Source organism: Tachypleus tridentatus, chromosome 6, assembly GCF_004210375.1.
Source record: "Tachypleus tridentatus isolate NWPU-2018 chromosome 6, ASM421037v1, whole genome shotgun sequence".
NCBI classification, from domain to species: Eukaryota; Metazoa; Arthropoda; class Merostomata; order Xiphosura; family Limulidae; genus Tachypleus; species Tachypleus tridentatus.
In genome coordinates, this window is record NC_134830.1 from 68,761,653 (window position 1) to 68,781,524 (window position 19,872).

General features: G+C 34.3%; 1 protein-coding gene across 2 annotated transcripts in view; it reads left to right on the forward strand.

The window, feature by feature from the left end:
- hay (ATP-dependent DNA helicase hay) overlaps nt 1–19,872 on the forward strand; it is a 57,446-nt gene that overhangs the window by 12,487 nt on the left and 25,087 nt on the right. For both annotated transcript variants that reach the window (XM_076505371.1, XM_076505370.1), the window contains exons 4-8: nt 8,034–8,114; nt 12,670–12,825; nt 17,319–17,393; nt 18,267–18,380; nt 18,696–18,892. In XM_076505371.1, the coding sequence (XP_076361486.1) occupies nt 8,034–8,114; nt 12,670–12,825; nt 17,319–17,393; nt 18,267–18,380; nt 18,696–18,892 (623 nt within the window). The remainder of the gene's footprint in view (nt 1–8,033; nt 8,115–12,669; nt 12,826–17,318; nt 17,394–18,266; nt 18,381–18,695; nt 18,893–19,872) is intronic.

A 19,872-nucleotide genomic window follows, 5' to 3' on the forward strand; every position in this document is an offset into this window, starting at 1 on the left:
AAAATTTTGATTGAATGATCAGTTGTATCTAGCTTGAAAAACCAAGGGGCTTTGAGTGAGGGCACTAAACATAAGTATTCTGTGTTAAAACAAATTCTAATTAATATTTATGAAATAGAAACCCTATAACCCAAGTGCTTTCAAAAGGTCCACTTTTCAAAAATGCTTGGGTTATAGGGTTTCTTTTTCATTTTTGTCAAGATTTCTTGGACCTACATGTTTTTAGAACATCATGAGTAATTAATATTTATACTGCCTGCCGCTGGTACAGGGTAAGCCTACTCATTTACAATGCTGAAATTAGGTTTGATTCCCCTCATTGGACTCAGCAGATAGCCCAGTGTGGCTGTGCTATAAAAATCAAATTAATATTTATAGTATGGGATAATACTGCCTTAGAATATTAAACCTTTCCTTGATTTTATTGTGGAAGCTATGCTCCAGTGAGTACCATACACAGTTGCATTTTGAATATACATCTTGATTTTTAAGGTTCTGTGAAATAATTCTAAGAATCCATAAGTGAAAGTAGAAGAAAATATGCCAACCACACTGTATCCACCATATCCAATGGTGATGAGGGTTTTTGCCAAGTAGCACAGTTTGTGTGGGTGATTGTAATATGACTGACATCATTGTGGTTTGGATATTATATATATCACCAATTTTCATAAACAATGAGTGTTATGGTGTGAACCAGATCAAGCAAGGGAATTGAATATTAACATTTTTATTTTAGTCACTTACAAATCAGACAGTTATGATAAGTATTAATAACACAATATTGTTTTCTTTGAATTAACCTTACTATCATTCACAAGAACTGGCAAACCATCAAATGTCAAATTAATACCATGCTTTTAAGAGCTTACTCATGATCTTTTTTACATTGTTATTTTAAGAACATGCTGATGGAATTATTAGGAATAAAATTACCATACCATAATTAGAGTAAGATTTCTTAATTACCTCTTTGTATGGATTCCTGTACATTGTGAGGGAACCTCCCAGTGAAGGTTCTGTTCTTTCAGTTTACCTCTTCTGGGATCTAAACATCTACTCACGTGTTTGCCATGCATGATGACCAATGAAGGGGAGGAGAGGATTCTGGTGGTTGAGGGGTCCAACCCTAACACACCACTTTGGCTTCGAATTCCTATAGATGGGCGGCCTTGGGGTGGCCCCCCTTGGGTCAATCGGCTGGTCCACTTGGGCTAGGGTCAACCAAGTACCAGTGTTGGATGCTCTCAAGAGGTGTCGTGTACATTGTGTCTGATGCTGGTGTTTGGGTATAGTGCCCATGAAATCCTGGCATTGCTGCAGTGTCCTTGTTTTACATTGTAGTGCATTCCCTTGTAGGGCTCCATGGTGAGTGGGGTCAGTGGGCACTGAAATATTCCTTTTTTATTATGGATCCTCCAAATAAAATAATGAAAAAACAGTCCATAGATAAACGACCATGTCTTGAAGATTCTGAGCAGCAATCTTCAACGTCTGTAACACCTGTTGTACCTCATTTTCTTATGCCACATTCTCTTTCAGACAAACCTTTAGGGCAAATGTGTCCCTTTTTTATTCAGAAGGGACTTGCTAGCTCTCCAAAGTCAGTAAAGAAGTTTCGATCTGGTGGCATATTGGTGGAAACATTCACATCTCAACCCAGTGAACTCCTTTTGCATGAGTGATTGGGGATATACCTGTTGAGGTTACACCTCATGCTACTTTGAATTCATCACTTGGAGTTATTGTTGGGAGGGATTTGAAGAACGTTCCCGAGTCAGAGATACTCGCTGGTTTCTTCACTCAAGGAGTTTATGCAGTGAGACGTATCTCCACTTGCAAAGATGGAATTACGATGCTGAGCAATATCCTCATTCTGACATTTGCAGCACCATGTCCACCTGCCACCATCAAGGCAGGTTATCTTAATTGCAGGGTACGGCCATACATTCCAAGGTTTCCAGTGTCAGCAGTTCGGTCACTCAAAGACATGTTTCAGGGTTTCTTGATTTGTGCTTGTTGCGGTGGCAAGGAACACGATGCCTATGAATGTGAAATGGACCCTCATTGCATCAGTATCAATGGCTTTCACACATCCTACTTTTGTGCTTGCTCTTAATGGTTGGAGGAAAAAGAGGTGCAGCATTTGAAAACAATTCATAACATTACTTACCCTGAGGCTCGAAAGTTGCTGTCTACCACTTGATCTCGCATGTATGCTGCTGCACTTCGTTCCACTACTATATTGGGAGTGCAGACGGATCTATCTGTGCCTCCAAAAGAATTGTTCTCAAAACAAATGAAAAATCTCTTGACCTCCATGGTTAAAAAAGTTGATGAATCAACTTCAACACCCATTTGTTCCTTACATGCATTCAAACAAATCCTAAGATGCATTTCCTTTGGTTCCAGGTACAGGCATTTCCTCGGATACATCTTCTTCTCCCACCCCAAGATGCAAAACAATCATTCGTTCATGACCTCAGTCACTGGAATCCTCTTCCAACAGCGAAGATCTGCCCAATTGACCCAGGGCAGGATCCATGGAGGTTGATGTACCTCCCTTGAATAAAGACAGTGAAGAAAAAAAGATGTAGTTGTAAACAGAATGGTTCTCCACCCAAATTGGCTACACATAAATAAAAATGGTCATCTTGATACAATGGAACTGTCGATGTTTACGTCCTAATTTGGATGGCATCAAAACACTGATTGCTGATTGCTTCCTACCATGTTGTATGTCTTTCCTTACAGGAAACATTTCTGAAACTGGCTGATACAGTCACCTTTTTGTAGTTTTCTTTGTACAACAATGACAGGCTGTGTGATGGAGGAGTGTGGAGGGGTGGCACTGTTGGTTGATCAGCATGTGCCCACCCTGTCTTTGCCATTCAACACACCCTTAGAGGCTGTAGCCATCTGTATTTCCTTGGGTCATACTATCACTGTTTGTTCTCTTTACCTGTTGCCTGGAGAGACCTATGATCAATCAGACCTTGATGCTCTCATTGAACTGTTGCCATCTCCCTTTTTAATTCTGGGGGACTTTAATGGACATCATCCCCTCTGGGGAAGTGCTGATATTGATAGGAGGGGTTGCACTGTAGAGAGTGTTCTCTCTGATCACAACCTTTCTCTTTTCAGTACTAGTTCTTCTACTTATTTTTGTGCACCTAGTCAATTCTCTACTCTTATTGATCTCTCAGTTTGCTCTTCTTTACTATTCTCCCATTTTTCATGGAGGGTTGACAATAATCTACGAGACAGTGATCATTTTCCTATAATTTTGAAAGAGACTGGCTGTGGTCAATACCACCTGACACACATGCCCTGCTGGAAGCTGGATCACACAAACTGGCCCTCTTTCACTGCTCTTACAGAACTTGATCCTGCTATTGTCTGTAAGCCATCAATAGATCACTGTGTGGCAGTAGTAACTAACTGTATTATACAAGCAGCTGCTCAATATATTCCTAAAACCTCAGCATGTTTTCCACAATATCCTTGTCCGTGGTGGAATCCTGCCTGCCACATGGCACGGAAGGCTCAAAATGGGCCTGGGATACTTTCTGTAGATATTCCACACTCTTGAACCACATTGCTTTCTAGCAGGCCCATGCACATGCTCAGTGGGTAAGACATCAAAGCCAAAAGGAATCTTGGATTAAGTTCACAACCAGCATATCTTCTACCACCAGTTCTGAAGTCATATGGGACAAGATTCAAAAGATCAGTTGGCAATATAATTCTGTTCCCCTCTCGATTTTGCTCTGTGATGGCCAGGAAGTAGCTGATACCTGGAGCATTGCTGATATTCTAGGTGAAAGCTTTTTCTGGGTATCTAGTACTTCTGCTTCTTCCTTCACCTTCTTAGCCATCAAGACTCAGGCAAAGCAAACACCTCTATCCTTTTGAGTTGATTGTCTCTATAATTATAATCGTCCCTTTACACTGGTGGAATTCAAACTGGCCCTTCATCAGCCTGGCAGTACATAGGTTAGAGCTGATGATGTACACTATGAAATGCTGTGCCATCTATCTCCTGCTTCTCTTATTATTCTTCTGCTTGTTTCTAACCAGATCTGGCAGGAGAATGTTTTTTCTGATGCCTGGCATGAGGCTATTGTCCTACCTTTGTCTTAGCCTGGGAAAGACCCCAAGATTCCTTCAAACTACCGTCCTGTTGCTTTGACGTGCTGTCTCTGTAAGTCCTTAGAGAGGATGGTTAATGCTCATCTCATGTGGTTCCTTGAATCAAACAACCTCCTCTCATCCACCCAGTGTGCGTTCCGATGACAGCGCTCCACCAGGGACCACCTGATTCGACTTGAAATGTCCATTATAGATGCCTTTCTCAAACAACATCTTGTATCAGTATTCTTTGATATTGAGAAGGCTTATGATAAAACAAGGAGGCATGGCATTTTGTGAGACCTCCATGTATATGGGTTATGTGGCCATTTGTCCATTTTTATTAAAAATTTTTTAATGGACAGGAGATTCCATGTTGGTGTAAGTGTCACACTTTCCATGTTCTTTTCTACAGGAACTTGGAGCCCCTCAGGGCTGTGTTTTGAGTTTCACACTTTTCAGTATAAAGATTAATGCCATCACTGAACAGTTACCTCTTTCTATTGCAAATGAGCTCTATGTCGATGACTTTCACATCTCCTGTCAGTCGTTGAACATGAGTTATATTGAGCAACAGCTATAGACTGCCCCCATTCGTTTACTGAAGTGGACCATGGCAAATGGCTTTACCTTCTCTCTCTCTAAAACCACTTGTATGCATTTTTGCTGTCAACGGGGTATTCACCCTGATCCTGAACTCTGTATTGGCAAAGCTGTGCTGCCTGTGTTCCCTGAGACAAAGTTCTTGGGGAGTATCTTTGACCATAAGCTGACCTTCATACCAAACATCAAGCAGCTTTGGATCAAATGTACAAGAGCACTGGACATCTCCATGCTCTCTCTTCCACCACCTGGGGAGCAATCAATGTTTTATGCTAAAGATATATCGTGCTCTTATTTGTTCGAAACTCGACTATGGATTACTGGTCTATGGCTCTGCCAGGACTTTGGTCTTAAAGATGCTGGTCACCGTTCATCATCAAGGACTGGGGCTTTCTGCACTTCCCCACTTAAGAGCTTATACATAGTTTCATGAACCTTCTTTGCACGTCTGTCGTTTGCAACTCTCTTTACTATATGCTTTGAAACTTCATTTCTTACCAAAGCATCCCACCTGGGATTGTGTTTTTCTTCCTCAGTGGGCCATACTTTTTCAGAATAGATGATTTGTCATAGCTTCTTCTGGCCTTTGTATCCAGGCTCAGTTGGAAGAATTGGGTCTGTCCTTGTATAACATTGCTCTATCCATTGATCATCCCATCCCACTGTGGCTTTTTACAGTCCCCAAATGTGACTTATCTTTGTCATCTGAGAAAAGCAGACACTCCGGATTGGAAATACTGTCTGTTATTTGCTGAACATCTTTTGAACCATCTTTCCACTCCTGTTTATACATATGGTTCGAAATAAAGTGACTGTGTGAGCCTTGCCATGGTTTGTTGTTCTGTGGTTGCACACAGAATCCTCTCTACAGCTTCTGTGTTCACTGCTGAACTGTATACCATTTCTCTTGCCCTGGATTACATAGAAGCTGAGCAGAACTCAAACTGCACTATTTATACTGACTCACTTAGTTCTTTACTGACCCTGGGATTGCTTCACTTTGTTCTCACTGATATTCAAAACCAACTGGCCCAGTTATCGTTAACATCTACTTTTATCCAATTTATCTGGTCTGGCACTATCACTGCTGTACCTGTTCCATACATGGACTATGGTCCTGTATTCAAAGCTCTGCTCCATGCCAGGTGGCAGTTGACTTGGAGTGAGCAACGTGAAAACAAGCTTTTCCAAATAAAACCCTGTATTGGACTTTGGCTGTTTTGCTTCCATAAGGATCAGAAAAAGAAAGTTGTTTTAACTGGACTTCGAGTTGGTCACAGTTTTTTATCTCATCATTTTCTTTTATTTGGAACTGATGCATCAATGTGTAGTCTGTGTAACATTCGGGTCACAATAAGCCACATTTTACTTTCTTGCTGTCATTATGACTCTCAAAGATAGCATTATTTTAAACATGTTCTGTCCCAAGGTTTGTCCATAACGTTAGACAGTGTTATTGGTGATGATGACACTGTCCATCTTGGAAATGTTTTTAGTTTTTTAAAGGCCATTAATCTTTTTAATGCCATTTAAGTTTTTTAATTTATAAGTTAGACATTTTTTTTAATGTGATTCCTTTTAAGGATCACTGTCCATCTAGTTTGATTTGAAATTAGAAAATGGCCCAAATGTCAAAACCCTTGAAACCAGGACTGGAAAGGCCAATTTAGGTGACTAATGCTGCTGTTTGAACTACCTGTTAGTCATCCTGGTGAGTTATTATGAACATTTTGCTAAAAGTCTTTCAAAACTTTTATTACTTTTTGAAAATGGCCATAACGTTAAATAACTCAGAACCAGGACTGGAAAGGCCAACTTCAGGTGACTGAAGGTGGTTTTTGTACTTATCTGTTAGTCTTCCTGGCAATTATGCTGCAGAAAGTCCTCTACAACTTGTATTACTGTAGTTTTTCTCTTAACATTGTAGACTAGCTGTAAACATTGGTTTTGTGCTATTTATGTTTTTATTTGTTAAACTTTATTTTGTTTTACCTTAATTTCCTTTTATGAATTTTACTAAATTTACTTTAACTTTTTACAAGATGTTTTGCACAGATAGCCTAGCTGCTTTGTTCCATAAAACACCAAATTCACCAACCAACTAACCAACTTCTTAATTACTGGTAGCTAGTGCATGGTTTTTGTTACTTCATATGTGGTTGAAATTCTGTTATCTAACTGTTATTTGTAGATTTGTGGACAAAATTGTCTGTCAGGATCTTACAAGATTTTGAACATATTTTAATAAATCTCATAATAATTATTGAGAATTTAAAAAAAATATGATTGAAGATCAGTAATGGTTTAGTCAAAATTACAGTGAGTTTTCATTTTTTTGTCATAGCAGGGTGGCTGTAACTACAGTTTCATTATTTTGTAGCAGGGATTGACAGTTTTTTTCTATTGGATGCCATTTATTGATATTCAAAACTTAAGACTGCATGTGCCATCATATTTTTTAATGTAGGCTACAATATTATAATTTTTTTAAGTGTATTATGATTACCTAGTTATTAGATTGTAATAATAAGTAAATATAGTACATTACTACTCTAATAAAGTAATTTTCAGAGGTGTTTTACGACTTTCTTTTTCTATCAAGTATATAATGTTTGTATTTTTCTTCTGTGAATTTGCATGCATTAAAAATGTGAGGTGTTTATGTTTGTATTAATTACTAATAAAGCTGAAAAATAGGTCAGATTACTATGTTTTAAGTGATTGGTAGCAAAATTACAAAATTAGTGGCTGAAAAATTAGGATATACTCAAGTGTATGAATTTGTTTTAAAAATTGTAAGAAAGTGAAAGCTTATAGCACTTCAAAATTTACTATGAATTTAAAAAAAAATTAAAATGGAGTTACTTTTGCTAATTAAGTTATTAATATGACAAATAACAAGTTACAGTGACTACTATAATTACGAATGTAATTCAAGGTGTGTTTTAAGATATTATATTTGTTTTTCAGTGATGTTGAGAAAACCCACTTGTAGAGAAATATATGTAAAAATGGCTCATTTGTGTTGAGAAAATATTTTACGTAGAGGGGCGGTCATTGAAGAAGGTCGAAACATTGTTCGCTCCTCTATGAAGAATATTTTCTCAACCCAAATGAGCCGTTTTTACATATATATATATTTGTTTTTCATCAAGTACTTTGTAAATAATATTGAACTTAATTGATTTCTTTTTATATTAAATAATTGTTTTTTATTCTTGGTATCCTAATTATTGAAGTGAAAAAATATTGGTTGTATTATTGGGAGAGTTTTCAATTAATTTTGTTATTTTTAATAGGCTCCAGATGGACATATTTTCCTTGAGTCATTCTCACCTGTATACAAGCATACTCATGATTTTTTGATAGCAATAGCTGAGGTGAGGAGAATATTTATTTTCTTTAAGTAGGACAGATACATGATTTCTGTTTTAAGACCTTTATAGAGATGGAATTTTGATATTTTTAATCTCATACACAAGAATTATGAAAAGTGTTCCTTGCTTAAGTTTGAAACATTTCTGATCTTTTCTGTTTTGTATTGCTTCACTGTCTCCTCAGCTTTTGGAATTAATTTGCCTCTTATGATGATACTCTAAGTAAGTTTGATTACATCTAAAAAAAATATCATCCTTCTTCTTATGTAAAAGTTTTCATAGGTGGTTTCATTCATGTCTTTACCCCAGCAGTTGTCCTAAATATCATTCTACACTCTGTGTTAAGCCTCTGTGAGAAAGTAATGTTGTGTGGAAGTAAATAGTGTATATACCACCATATAAGTAAATACCACCATTAGGTGGTAGATGATGCCTCGACAGATTTGTTTTCCCACATTTACACACGCCTTTGTTCAGCATTTTGAGACATTCGAGATGTGATGTTCATTTTCTAACCTGTCTCTCATAGGTCCGACCTGGATGAAGCATGTTGTACAGTGTCATTTTTACCTTCTCTTACTACCTTATATGGCTATTTCCATTGCATTGTCCTCAAGTTGTTCATTCTATCTGCAGGACCACTTTTCTCTTTATAACAGTATTTATGATAAATAGGTAATCTGTTGAGAAGAATGCCTTTGCATTTTGATGTCAACATTTCTGATCCTTTTCACTCAGTTTTCCCAGATGAATTTAGTCCAGTGCTTATTGCTTTGGTTTTATATTTTTTTTATTATGACACTCTTTGGTTCATTGCTCCATATTAGTGTAGGTATCTCGTCTGATAATATTTCGGAGTTAAGTCTATCATTTTTGAATTTTACATATTTAGAATGAAAATTAATTCCAAGCAAGTACATTATTACCCACCTTCTCATAACTGGGAGATATGTGTTATGGTATCATGTGATGCTGCAACTGAGAGCAACTGGCCAACATAGTTTCATGTAGAGAATATTTATATTAAGGGCAAAACATTGATTTAAAGTAATGCTCTGTAATTCCAAATTATAACTTTAAAAATCATTACATGTTTAAATGTTTCATATTTTGAATAACAGAACAAAAAATTGTGCAATATTTTATTTTAATATAAAATTTCAATGTTAAAGCTGCAATTAATTTTTTAGAAAATTTGATGTTTATGAACCCTCAACGTACTGTGAAGAACAAGATAGAAATGAATTTCATTAACTATTATTCAGTTTACATAAAGAAACATATGTATGTTTAAAACTGTTCTAATATGAAATCATATATTCAGCAATATAGCATTATCATTGAAATGTTTTGTTTTTGTTTGTTCTATAAAATACCATATCATTTTACTTTTGAGTTTATATAGATAGTAAGAATTGTTTATAATACTGCAGTTATACAAATGAAAAGTAGGATTCCACAATGGTCAAGAACTTGATAATATGATATTTTGCAAGACAATAACTAATTTCTCAGGTGGAAGTACTACTTTTCACATGCTTCTGTTTATGATATTTGCAAGCTGCTACCCTTGAGCTAACTCTCACCTACATTTACATGTTTAACATGAACTGCCCTGGTACATGATAGTGTCACTATATATCAATAGCCTTCTATCAATACAAGGGAGACAAACCACCATGTATTGTGGATGTTCTCACTTTCACTCATGATAACTTCATTCTTATATTCAGTACTGCATTCAACAGAAATCTTCAAATTTCTCATTTGAATTCAACTTGATGAGATTTGCATTTGTTAACAAAATTTTGGTTTTCAAATCTTTAGCTTTTGTTTCAGAAATTTAATTTTTTTTTATCATGAATTTTCAAATGACAGTGACTTATTCTTAGTCCTATGTAAGTAAAAGTGTTCTGCATTCAAGCCTTATTTATACTATGACTTCTGGAAGCTCATTAGCCTGTTGGAGAAATTACAGCCTTTGCCTAATGTGTTATAGATTAACACATGCTTATAGGGCTATAGGAACTTTCCCATTAGCTATTGTTTTTCTTCTCAATTGGGAATGATTTATTGCTCTATGAATGTAACCTGATATGCTTTAGGTGATGTCTTATTTGAGAAATGACCCTAACCTTCCAATCTTTTTCTGGATTTTATTCCCAGGTACATTACTTTCCTTATATTTCACCTGTGTTTTTTTGTATTGCTTTATCTTCACTCCATAAACCACATTCTTGGGGCTTACCTTATGTTTTCTCTTTGTTTGTTATTAAGGTTTATACTGTTTCCTTTTTCTGAATCTTCCCTCTCACACTCAAATGTGTTGTGTCCCTCAAGTTGAGACTTTTTTTGTACTGACATGTAGACATTCTGTTTCCTTTCATGATTTCCTGTCTTTAGTGTATATTTGGCCTGTTTGGGGGATTGTACCCCTTGCCTTCTATTTTGTTTACTGGTTCCAAATGTTTGTCTTTTCCCCACTATTCTTCTCTATTCCTTGTCCTCCCTCCACCTTTTGTTTGAAATACTTTATTGTGCTCCATAGAGGTTTTCTGCAGAAGTTCATTCCATATTCTTTGCCAACTTAGCTATTTCACTTATGCTTTATCACTCCTTACTTTTCATCCAACTGTTGGATCACATTGCATTTCTTTTTATTGTATGCCTTACTTGTATACATGGTTTTTGTCAGGCTCCATTTTTTTGCTCAGAGGTCCGTGATGGTGTTCATTTCTTGCTGGAGACCTGGACTTGAACTGTATGATGCCATTCATCCCTGATTATCTTTCCAGGTTTTTCTTCTTTCTTGACCTTTTTCTCTGACTTATATTCCATGTCTAAATCTTTCTATGCCTAACATTTCCATTCTAGGTTTCAGGACTTACTTTTTATCTCATCGTTTCTCTATCTGACATCTTTTTTATCTTTATTCTTATCATTTACTATCCTGTCACATATGACCTTGTGGCTACTTGTTTCTTTATTGTTTGCAGTTGGTTTTATTTTATGCTGACAGTTTTTTTTTATTTTCTTCCCCTTTCACATTGCATCTCTCCCCATTTTCTTTTCTCCTTCAGCTGTCTCCATTTAGGTTTTTTTTTACTATTTTTTTATGATTGATGTATTGAACATTTTCCTCGCCTGTTAGACTTTGTACAATACAGTGAGAAACAAAGCAGTGATGGTTCTCTCAGTGTAGTATGGGTCATCCATTAAATAGTTACTTTGCTTTTCTTCTGCAGGAAGAATTTATCCAGTAGAATTGAGATGAGCATACATCATATGGCCTGATTGAGTCCCAGTTACACTACACATACTGGCTCTCGTTTTTTTGTGTGCAGGCATTCAGATGGCCATGATTACATTCTGACCATTCCTGTAATAATTCAGGCTCATTTTCCTTTTTCCTTCATGAGTTTTTCATCAAGTGTTTCACACTATGGACTTTCGTTTGGGCACTTTCTATAGATAGCTCATCTAGGTAAAGTTTGCACTTGCTCCTTCACCACTTCAGTGTGGAATTCCAGCATTTCTATGTGAGAGGTGAGTTTTGTTTTGGAAGTTAACATTTTCCTAAGCTGCAAGTGTATGTGATATACACTCACCTTTTTACATATTCCCACCTGACCTCCACACTTCTTGTGAATTTTTTTCCTTGCCTCATATAAGAACGGGTTTGTTCCTAATGGAAGTGCAGAGAGGGAGTTACTGTGCATAAAGTCTGTCATCTTTTTGTTGGTGAAGAGCTGTTGTTTCACAATGACATCATCACTTCCCAGTACAGTTTACATAAAACACATGAATTGAGGCAAGAGTTAACTCAAGCTTAGTGGCATGCAAATCTTGTAGGCAGATGCATAAGGAAATATTTCTCTCTGTGGAAGTGAATATTGGAAATACATTTTCTAGGTTAGGAAAATGTTAACTTTGTTTTTTAATAACACAGTTAATAGTAAAGATATAGGATGATCCATATCTTGTTAGTATGATATTGTCTTAACTACTGTTAAAGAAAGAAATGCTGCAGAAATACACATTATTTGTGTGTGTAATAATTCTATGTATTGTAAGAAAAGTGTAAAAATATAATAACAAAATGGCATTAGTATACTTCATGAAATATGAATGTATTCGTTACATATAAAGTTAAAAAAAGATGTAACATTCTGTTACAAAATTCTTTTATACTAATCAACCACAAATATTGTTAGCTAAAACTAAAATTGGTATAATAAGTAAGTCTTTTTTTATCCATTTTTTCCTGAGTCTGTAATACTTTTCAAAACTGGAGAACTAATTGATAAAGAAGAAAGTCCTAAGATTTTCAGGCAACAAAATGTTTCTGTAGTTTGTATAGTTAAGTTATTAGAAAGGTCAGAAATCAATTAAATGCTTAAGTATTTCCCATCTAACATTTTCTTGGTATAGACAACAGTTAGTTTCAAGTGTGATTTTAATACTTTTAGCAAGATATTTTAGAGCTTTAACAGATTTAATCTAGTTTTTTTAATATTTTAAGATTAGTCTCATAATTTGTCTATTCTTATCTTTGTAGCCAGTGTGCCGACCAGAACACATCCATGAATACAAACTTACAGCCTACTCTCTCTATGCTGCAGTGTCTGTGGGCCTGCAAACTAATGACATCATTGAATATTTAAAAAGGCTGAGTAAGACATCCATTCCAGAGGGAATTATTGAGTTTATCAAGGTAGGAATTATTTTTGTGCTTTGTGCATATTAACAGAAAGAATAATTATCAGTTTTTTTTTCTCAGCTGTTATTAGAAGGAACTATTTAAAAGGTTTGTGCATTTTTATAAAAATATTACTTTATCCTTGTGCAAGATACTTAATATAGTTTAGTTATTTCCATCCATAGTAATTAAATAAAATAAGTATAATCCTCTTACTCACTTGTTTACAAACATTTCTACACAACAAAATTATGTACTTGTGTGTGGTTTAAAGAAAAATTTCCATTATATTTAATATCATCACAACTGTAAACATACACACATTGTAAGTTTAGTAAATTTTCTTAATGGTAATATTCATTCATCATGGAACCAATATTATCTAATGCTTTTTAGCTGGGGTGTTGTAATTGAAATATAAAAATAATTTTAATTTTTTGTCATTATTTGTGACCAGTTCCTCTACTTACATAATGGTGTATTTATTATACTGTAAATTTCCATGGCTTCTTATGTTTTATTAAAAAATTCGTGCCAGAAGAATCGGGCAAGTATATCACTTTCATTATTCCAAAAGCTGTAGTGCTGTGACATCTGTTTGAAAAATATAGTTGTGGTCTGTGTATAACTATTACAGTAATTTGTTTAAAAGTATATTATTTTCAGTAAATTATTTCTCCTTTCTACATGCATAGCATCTTCGGGGCTTGAAATTTAGCACTAGCTGTTTGAATAAAAGTTCAGTTATTTCTGATGTTTAGCCCGTAGATATAAGGAGACATCTTAGAACAACTTGGCTGGAAGCACAAATTCTGTATGAAAAGTTGCAATTCAATATTATATTAATAAGGTTTTTATGTAGCTTGCTGCATACCTTTTGTATTCACCTTTTGATGAGTTTTTTCCAGAATTTAAAATAACATATAAAAGATGGTATATTTAAGTGGTATTTCATTTTTTTGTGTTGTATATATATATATATATATATATATATGAGAAAATGTAATTACTATAATCAAAGATCTAAAACTTGAAAAGAATATTTATTAAAGGAAATTTATTTTCAAATGCATTTTTTTTTTTCTTTTATTGCTAGTGAGGCTGATGCTTCTGCAATAATCTTTCAAAGTAATAGCAAACTTCTGAAATGGTACTACCTTGATTTACCATCTTAGCATTGCTAAAATTTTTCTTCAGTGCGACCCTTAATTTTTTGTGCATTTGCAGCAACACTTACTGAGCATATACAGAGATGCCAACCATTAAGATTTGAGTGTAATCATTACGATTTTGGTGTATACATTATGACTATATGCTCATATAGACAAATATTATGACTTGTTGCAACTCCCAAATTATTATATATTATATTGACCTATACAATAAAGTGATAAATTGATCCCAGGGCTTGAAAGGGGTGAAAATTTCTAGTGAGATACAAATAAATTTTGATAATAAATAAAAGACATAGTCCAAATGGCTACTTGCGATAATCATGTTTGTGCTTGAAATAATAAAAAATATATATATCTCTGACGTCTACTAATAGTTTGAGTGCGGTGCTTCTCCATACTGTGTATGTGGGGGAATCCATAGTTATGTCATCAGAACTTGTCAGCCAATAGAGGCATAGAAATACCAATGCAATCATTCACAAGATGGAAAAAAAGAGGCCTCATTCACCAGATTGTCTTGTTTCTGGCAAATCTAAAAGGACTAAAACTGTGAATCAAAAATTTAGGAAAGAGTATAGTGCAAAATATCTGGTCATTGCATCAAAAGTCAGTGAAAGTCATGCGTTTTGTACAGTTTGTCACATCGATTTTTCTGTGGCACGTGGCGGGATAAACGATTGTTCCAGATATACAAAATTGGCATCTCACCAACAAAAGGCTGAGGCGAAGACAGAAACGATGCAGATAATGACATTTATGAGTAAGAATTCAGAATATAAAATCATAAATGCAGAAGTAATGTTCACGCAATTCGTCATTGCTCATAATTTACCCCTAGTTGTAGCTGATCATGCAGGACATCTATTCAGAAAAATGTTCCCAGACTCTGATATAGCAAAAACATATGGCTGTGCTAGAATCAAAACTACAGCTTATAGACATTGGTCAGGCCTAGTAGCTGCAAATGATAAAGGGCTCTGTCTACAGTCATTACGCTCAGTCATTTGAAATAGTTGGCATCTCTGCATATAACTACTCTTCACCAATCATGCTGTGCCATCTATAACAGCAGAGGTAACTCCCTCCATCATTGCAACACAATCCTCAATTTCTTGATTGGCATTTTAGTATATTGATATGCTTTAACTTTCCCCATGAAACTAAAAGATTTTGATTATGCTTTATCCCAGTTTTATATCAGTTTCAACCTCTAATGTATGATTTCCATTGTTTTTATTTGTTTGTGTTAGAAATGCTTTTTTCCAAATTCTGCTTTGTTCATATAAATTGTAGACTTGATTGATGGATGTTGAAATTTCCATCATAAGTAGAATACTAGTCTCTAGGTTTTAGAGTTCACAATGTCTGATGGGGGAGTATAGGCTTTAGTTTGCATCTTATGCTTGCCTGACAATTTATGCCGTTCGTGCTTTCCTCATCCTTTACTATTTTTCATGTGTTATCTGCTATCCTGGCTGAGCCTTCCTTTTCAGGACGTCAGTTGCCTGGGAAGGTTGTTAGGCCTCTTCTCTTCTTTCCTTGCCTTTCTTTCTTGCCTGTTTTCCTGTTTGGGTCCAGATCATCTGCATTTTTCAGTTTATTTGCCATGTTATATGGCTTGTATTGTATCCTTTTGTGGCTCTTGCTCCTATCTTTTTGTTCCTTTGAAGTTTTCTGTTTCCTATGATCTTTTCACCTGTTTTGCTCAATGGATGGGCTTGTCAGCCACTCCAACTGGTGGATTCTGACTTGATTGTGGATGGTTGCTTCCTACATTACATTTATTTATGCCAAATATTTCATCTAAATATGTCTTTAGCTGCTCACAACCTCTGTATTTTAGAGGAGATTGTTAAGGCTGGCATGTGGACAACTCCCTGTACATCTGTCACTCTTTTTCTGCATTGTGTCTTCCTATGATGGCAATTCTACACACACCTGTTCACCTTTGCCTGAGGTAGATTGACATATTTTTTATCTTTACCTTCAATAATTGATATATATCATATTTCAGAATACCACCTGCTAATGGATGCTGCTTTGTTATGTATGCTGAATATTATATCTTGGCACAAAATCCATATATTTCCATAATGCTCACTGTGAAGATTGAGTGTCTCCATAATACCACTAGCGATTTATCTGGTAGTGTATATATATATCTATATAGTTTTTCTGTATCGCTGTTTCATATATAAAAGACCATCACTAATGGACTTTGTGAGTAAAACAGATAGAGATTTCTGCCCACCTCTACTAATCATGATTCTTACAAATGGGGCACTTCTGCTTTTCAAAATAAAGAGTCACAGACACCTGTTGCACTGTTTCCAGTGCATCATTTCTCTGGATTCCATAATGAGTACTTCCCCTTTTCTACTTGTGGAGCACAGGAGTTCTTGCCACTTCCAATTTGTCTGCTGATGAGACACTGGTAACTCTTCAGATTTACAAATCTAAAGCTAAGAGTTTGATTCCCCTCAGTGGACACAGCAGATAGCCTGATGTGGCTTTGCTCTAAAAAACATACCCAAATCACAAATGCTTTTGGTTCCAAGTTGCTGGTGTGGTGGGCCATAGATGTTTCCTTTGGAGTGGGTTTTCTATGATAAAACAAACTTCATAGTTATAGGTACCCATTCTATGAGAAGAGGGCTATTGTCATTATTTATCATATTATACATTATTATAATATGCTCCATTCAGGGTGTTTATCAAATGCATCAGTCTTGTGCATGTTGCTTCTACTGGGTGTTTTCTGCCAGGATGGATCACATTTGACATACTCCATACTTTTACAAGGTATTTCCCCTGGATATTTTTGCTCAGGCTGACTGAACTTGTTGATCACACAGTCTGTTGTGCACAACATATGAAATGAAAACTATTGTGCAATACTCTTGCACTAGATGTTTTTTGCCCAAATTGACTGCACTTGACATAATCTGATGTATATATCATATAATCCTTTTGTTAAATAATGGGCTACATTTATAATGTGTATGTAAAATAAGTTATATGTTCTGTAACATATATTTAAGGTATGTGCAATTTCAAAGTTGTAGGGTTAACTGATGAGCACTACTTGATAAAATTGAATAAACTAAGAAAAAGTAATTATTTTAGTTTATCTTATGTGTGCAAAATTACAGTTTAATTGAAAAATAATGAAGTTTATAATTTTGAGTTATTTTAGGGTATTTTGGTTATCTTTTTGTAGCATTTAATGTGTAATGTTTGGACTTTATTTATAATAGTTAGTATCCTTGTAATACAAAACAATATTAAGGTGACTATGTGAATTTAGTTCTACGTGTTCATTTATTTCCTCAGATGTGTACTGTAAGTTATGGGAAGATAAAACTTGTGTTGAAACACAATCGTTACTATGTGGAGAGTCCTTTCCCAGTAAGTGTATTTTTTCATTCTGGCTAATTTCAGTTTAAACATTTTTCAACACATTTACTCTAACACAGATTTATTTCAAAGTGTTTTAAGCTTAATTTAAATTCACATGCCCTTGTTTATGGAAAATAAAATTGTGACTAGGAAATCTTAACTGCCACATCTACTTACAAAGTTGCAGCTTTAAGCTTCAAATATTGGTCAAAGTATTTGTTAAATATAATCAAACATAAGTGATAGCTTATGGTATCATATTGTCTGTAGAGTTTAAACATAATCTTTAATAGCAAAGTATAGAATTAAATATATCTATAACTAGTATAAAATATTAAATAAACTACAGTAAGGGAAATATAATAAACAAGGAACAAAAAGAAATACACTACTTAGGTATCAGATTTTAAGTTGTTTGAGGAAGTAATTTCAGTTGTTTACTCAGTGCAATACCTCACATCCATTATTTCTCAGTGTTTTGTACAGAATAGTTATAGGTTATTAATTTTAGCTGAAAAGTAACAATTTCAGTATAACTTGCATCATTTTAAATAAAATCAGATTTACTTGTTATCAAACATTAACTTTTATAAATATATGATGTATAAACACACACATGCACACATGATGCAAAATGAATTTTAATATGAAAAGAATATTATTTCTAGACTGGTTTAAAATTAAATGTCTTTAGCACTTCAAAGGTACATGGATATGTAATAACAAAACTGTAAGGCAGGAAATTGCGATACCAAAAATAACACGTGTATATTAAATTGTTGCTTACATAATAAACAATTATAATAAGAAAACAGGCTTGAAAATAGTTTTACTACTCATCCATTTTTTTGAAAAATAAATCTTCTATTTGTAATTTTCCAGGATGTCCTTCAGAAGCTGTTAAAAGACCCAGTGATTCAACAGTGTCGTCTTAGACGTGAACTAGATGACGAAGGTCTCTCAGTTACTCAAGAAAAACGGTTAGAAGTACCTCAGGTGAATAAAACATTTTTATTTTGTTTTTCATGGTGTTAATAAAGAAGATGAGGTTAATTGTAGCAGATTTTCTTTTAAAGGTTTGTTATTATAAGCCTAATATTTTATCACTTTATCAATATTTGTTGTAAAGCAGTCACACATACATACTTGCTATGCTTTAAAATTCATTTTTCATTTTTTAAATAAATTTCTTGATGTTTGAGTTTTATCTATCAGTGCTTTAAAATAACCAACAGGTAACAAATGGTACAGAAAATAAACAACTTTTACTTTACTAATAAAAGTTCTAACATTCTAAGTTATAAAACTTAGTTTAGTAAAAGCAAGCCTGCTTTGGCATCGACCAGTCTGGAAAGTCAAGACAAGCTTCCTAATGATGAAAAGACCACTGTTCCTGATGACATTTACAACTACTATGAAAAGATGGAGCAGGATGAAGATGAAGTGGAGGATCTGCAACTTGTTTCTTTTGAAGTGGATCAGGAAAAGATAGAAAACTTACAGAAGAGGTATGATAACATTTTTGAGTGAAAAACTGTGTAAAGTTTGTAGTTGATGATGTTGCGTTATTATAATTGTAAAATAACTGCTTTGTAAAATTTGAAGAATTGAACTATTGGTATCAGTATGCATAAGTTTAAACAATATATGGCAAATGTTCTAATCCTACTAGCTATCAAAAACTGAAAGTCCTTAATTGGTAGCAAGACATTTTTCAATGCTATATTAAATGGCAAGTTATACAGTGTCACTGATGTAACTGTATTAACTATTCCATGCTTTGATGGGTATATCTCATCACAATAGCAAAATAATATCATTGAATTAAAACATTACAGAAAATAAATATGTAGTTGTTCTTCCACACATGAATAAAACTTTCAATTTGAAATTTATTTAATGAAAAATTCTTTTAATTTAATGTTATACGTAAGCAATTTTAAATATGCAAATTATGATCTTGGATTAATTTTAGTTCACTTTGAATGAAATTATTGAAGTTTTTGACTTTCCTAAATTTTTGGTGTTAATACTGCATGCATAGTATAGCTATAGGAAATTAAATAATTTGGAACGAAATAGAATAAACTTGATCTTGTACCTTCAATACAAATATAGTATTTGTCAATTTTAGTAAGTTATTGTTTGCCCATATTAGTTGCCATAGTGTGATGCAACTATCTGTACCTCAGTTTTGAGAAATCACGGGCTACTAATCTAAACACATTATGAAATATCTTTTATTTTCTGGTAAACTGTATAAGTGTATTGCTTTTAGGTCAATAGATTCATGCTAGAGATCAGAACAAAGTGATAAAAACTGAACTTGATAATATGTTGATAGAAGCAAAGATAACCATGACTAATTTCTGTGACAATTGTAGCTTTTGTCTTTGCAGTTTCTGAAAAGTGTGATTTATCATCTTATACTTCATTTGAATTATGACATTGCAGTGAAACAAGAAAGTTTTTTGTTAAACAAAAATGA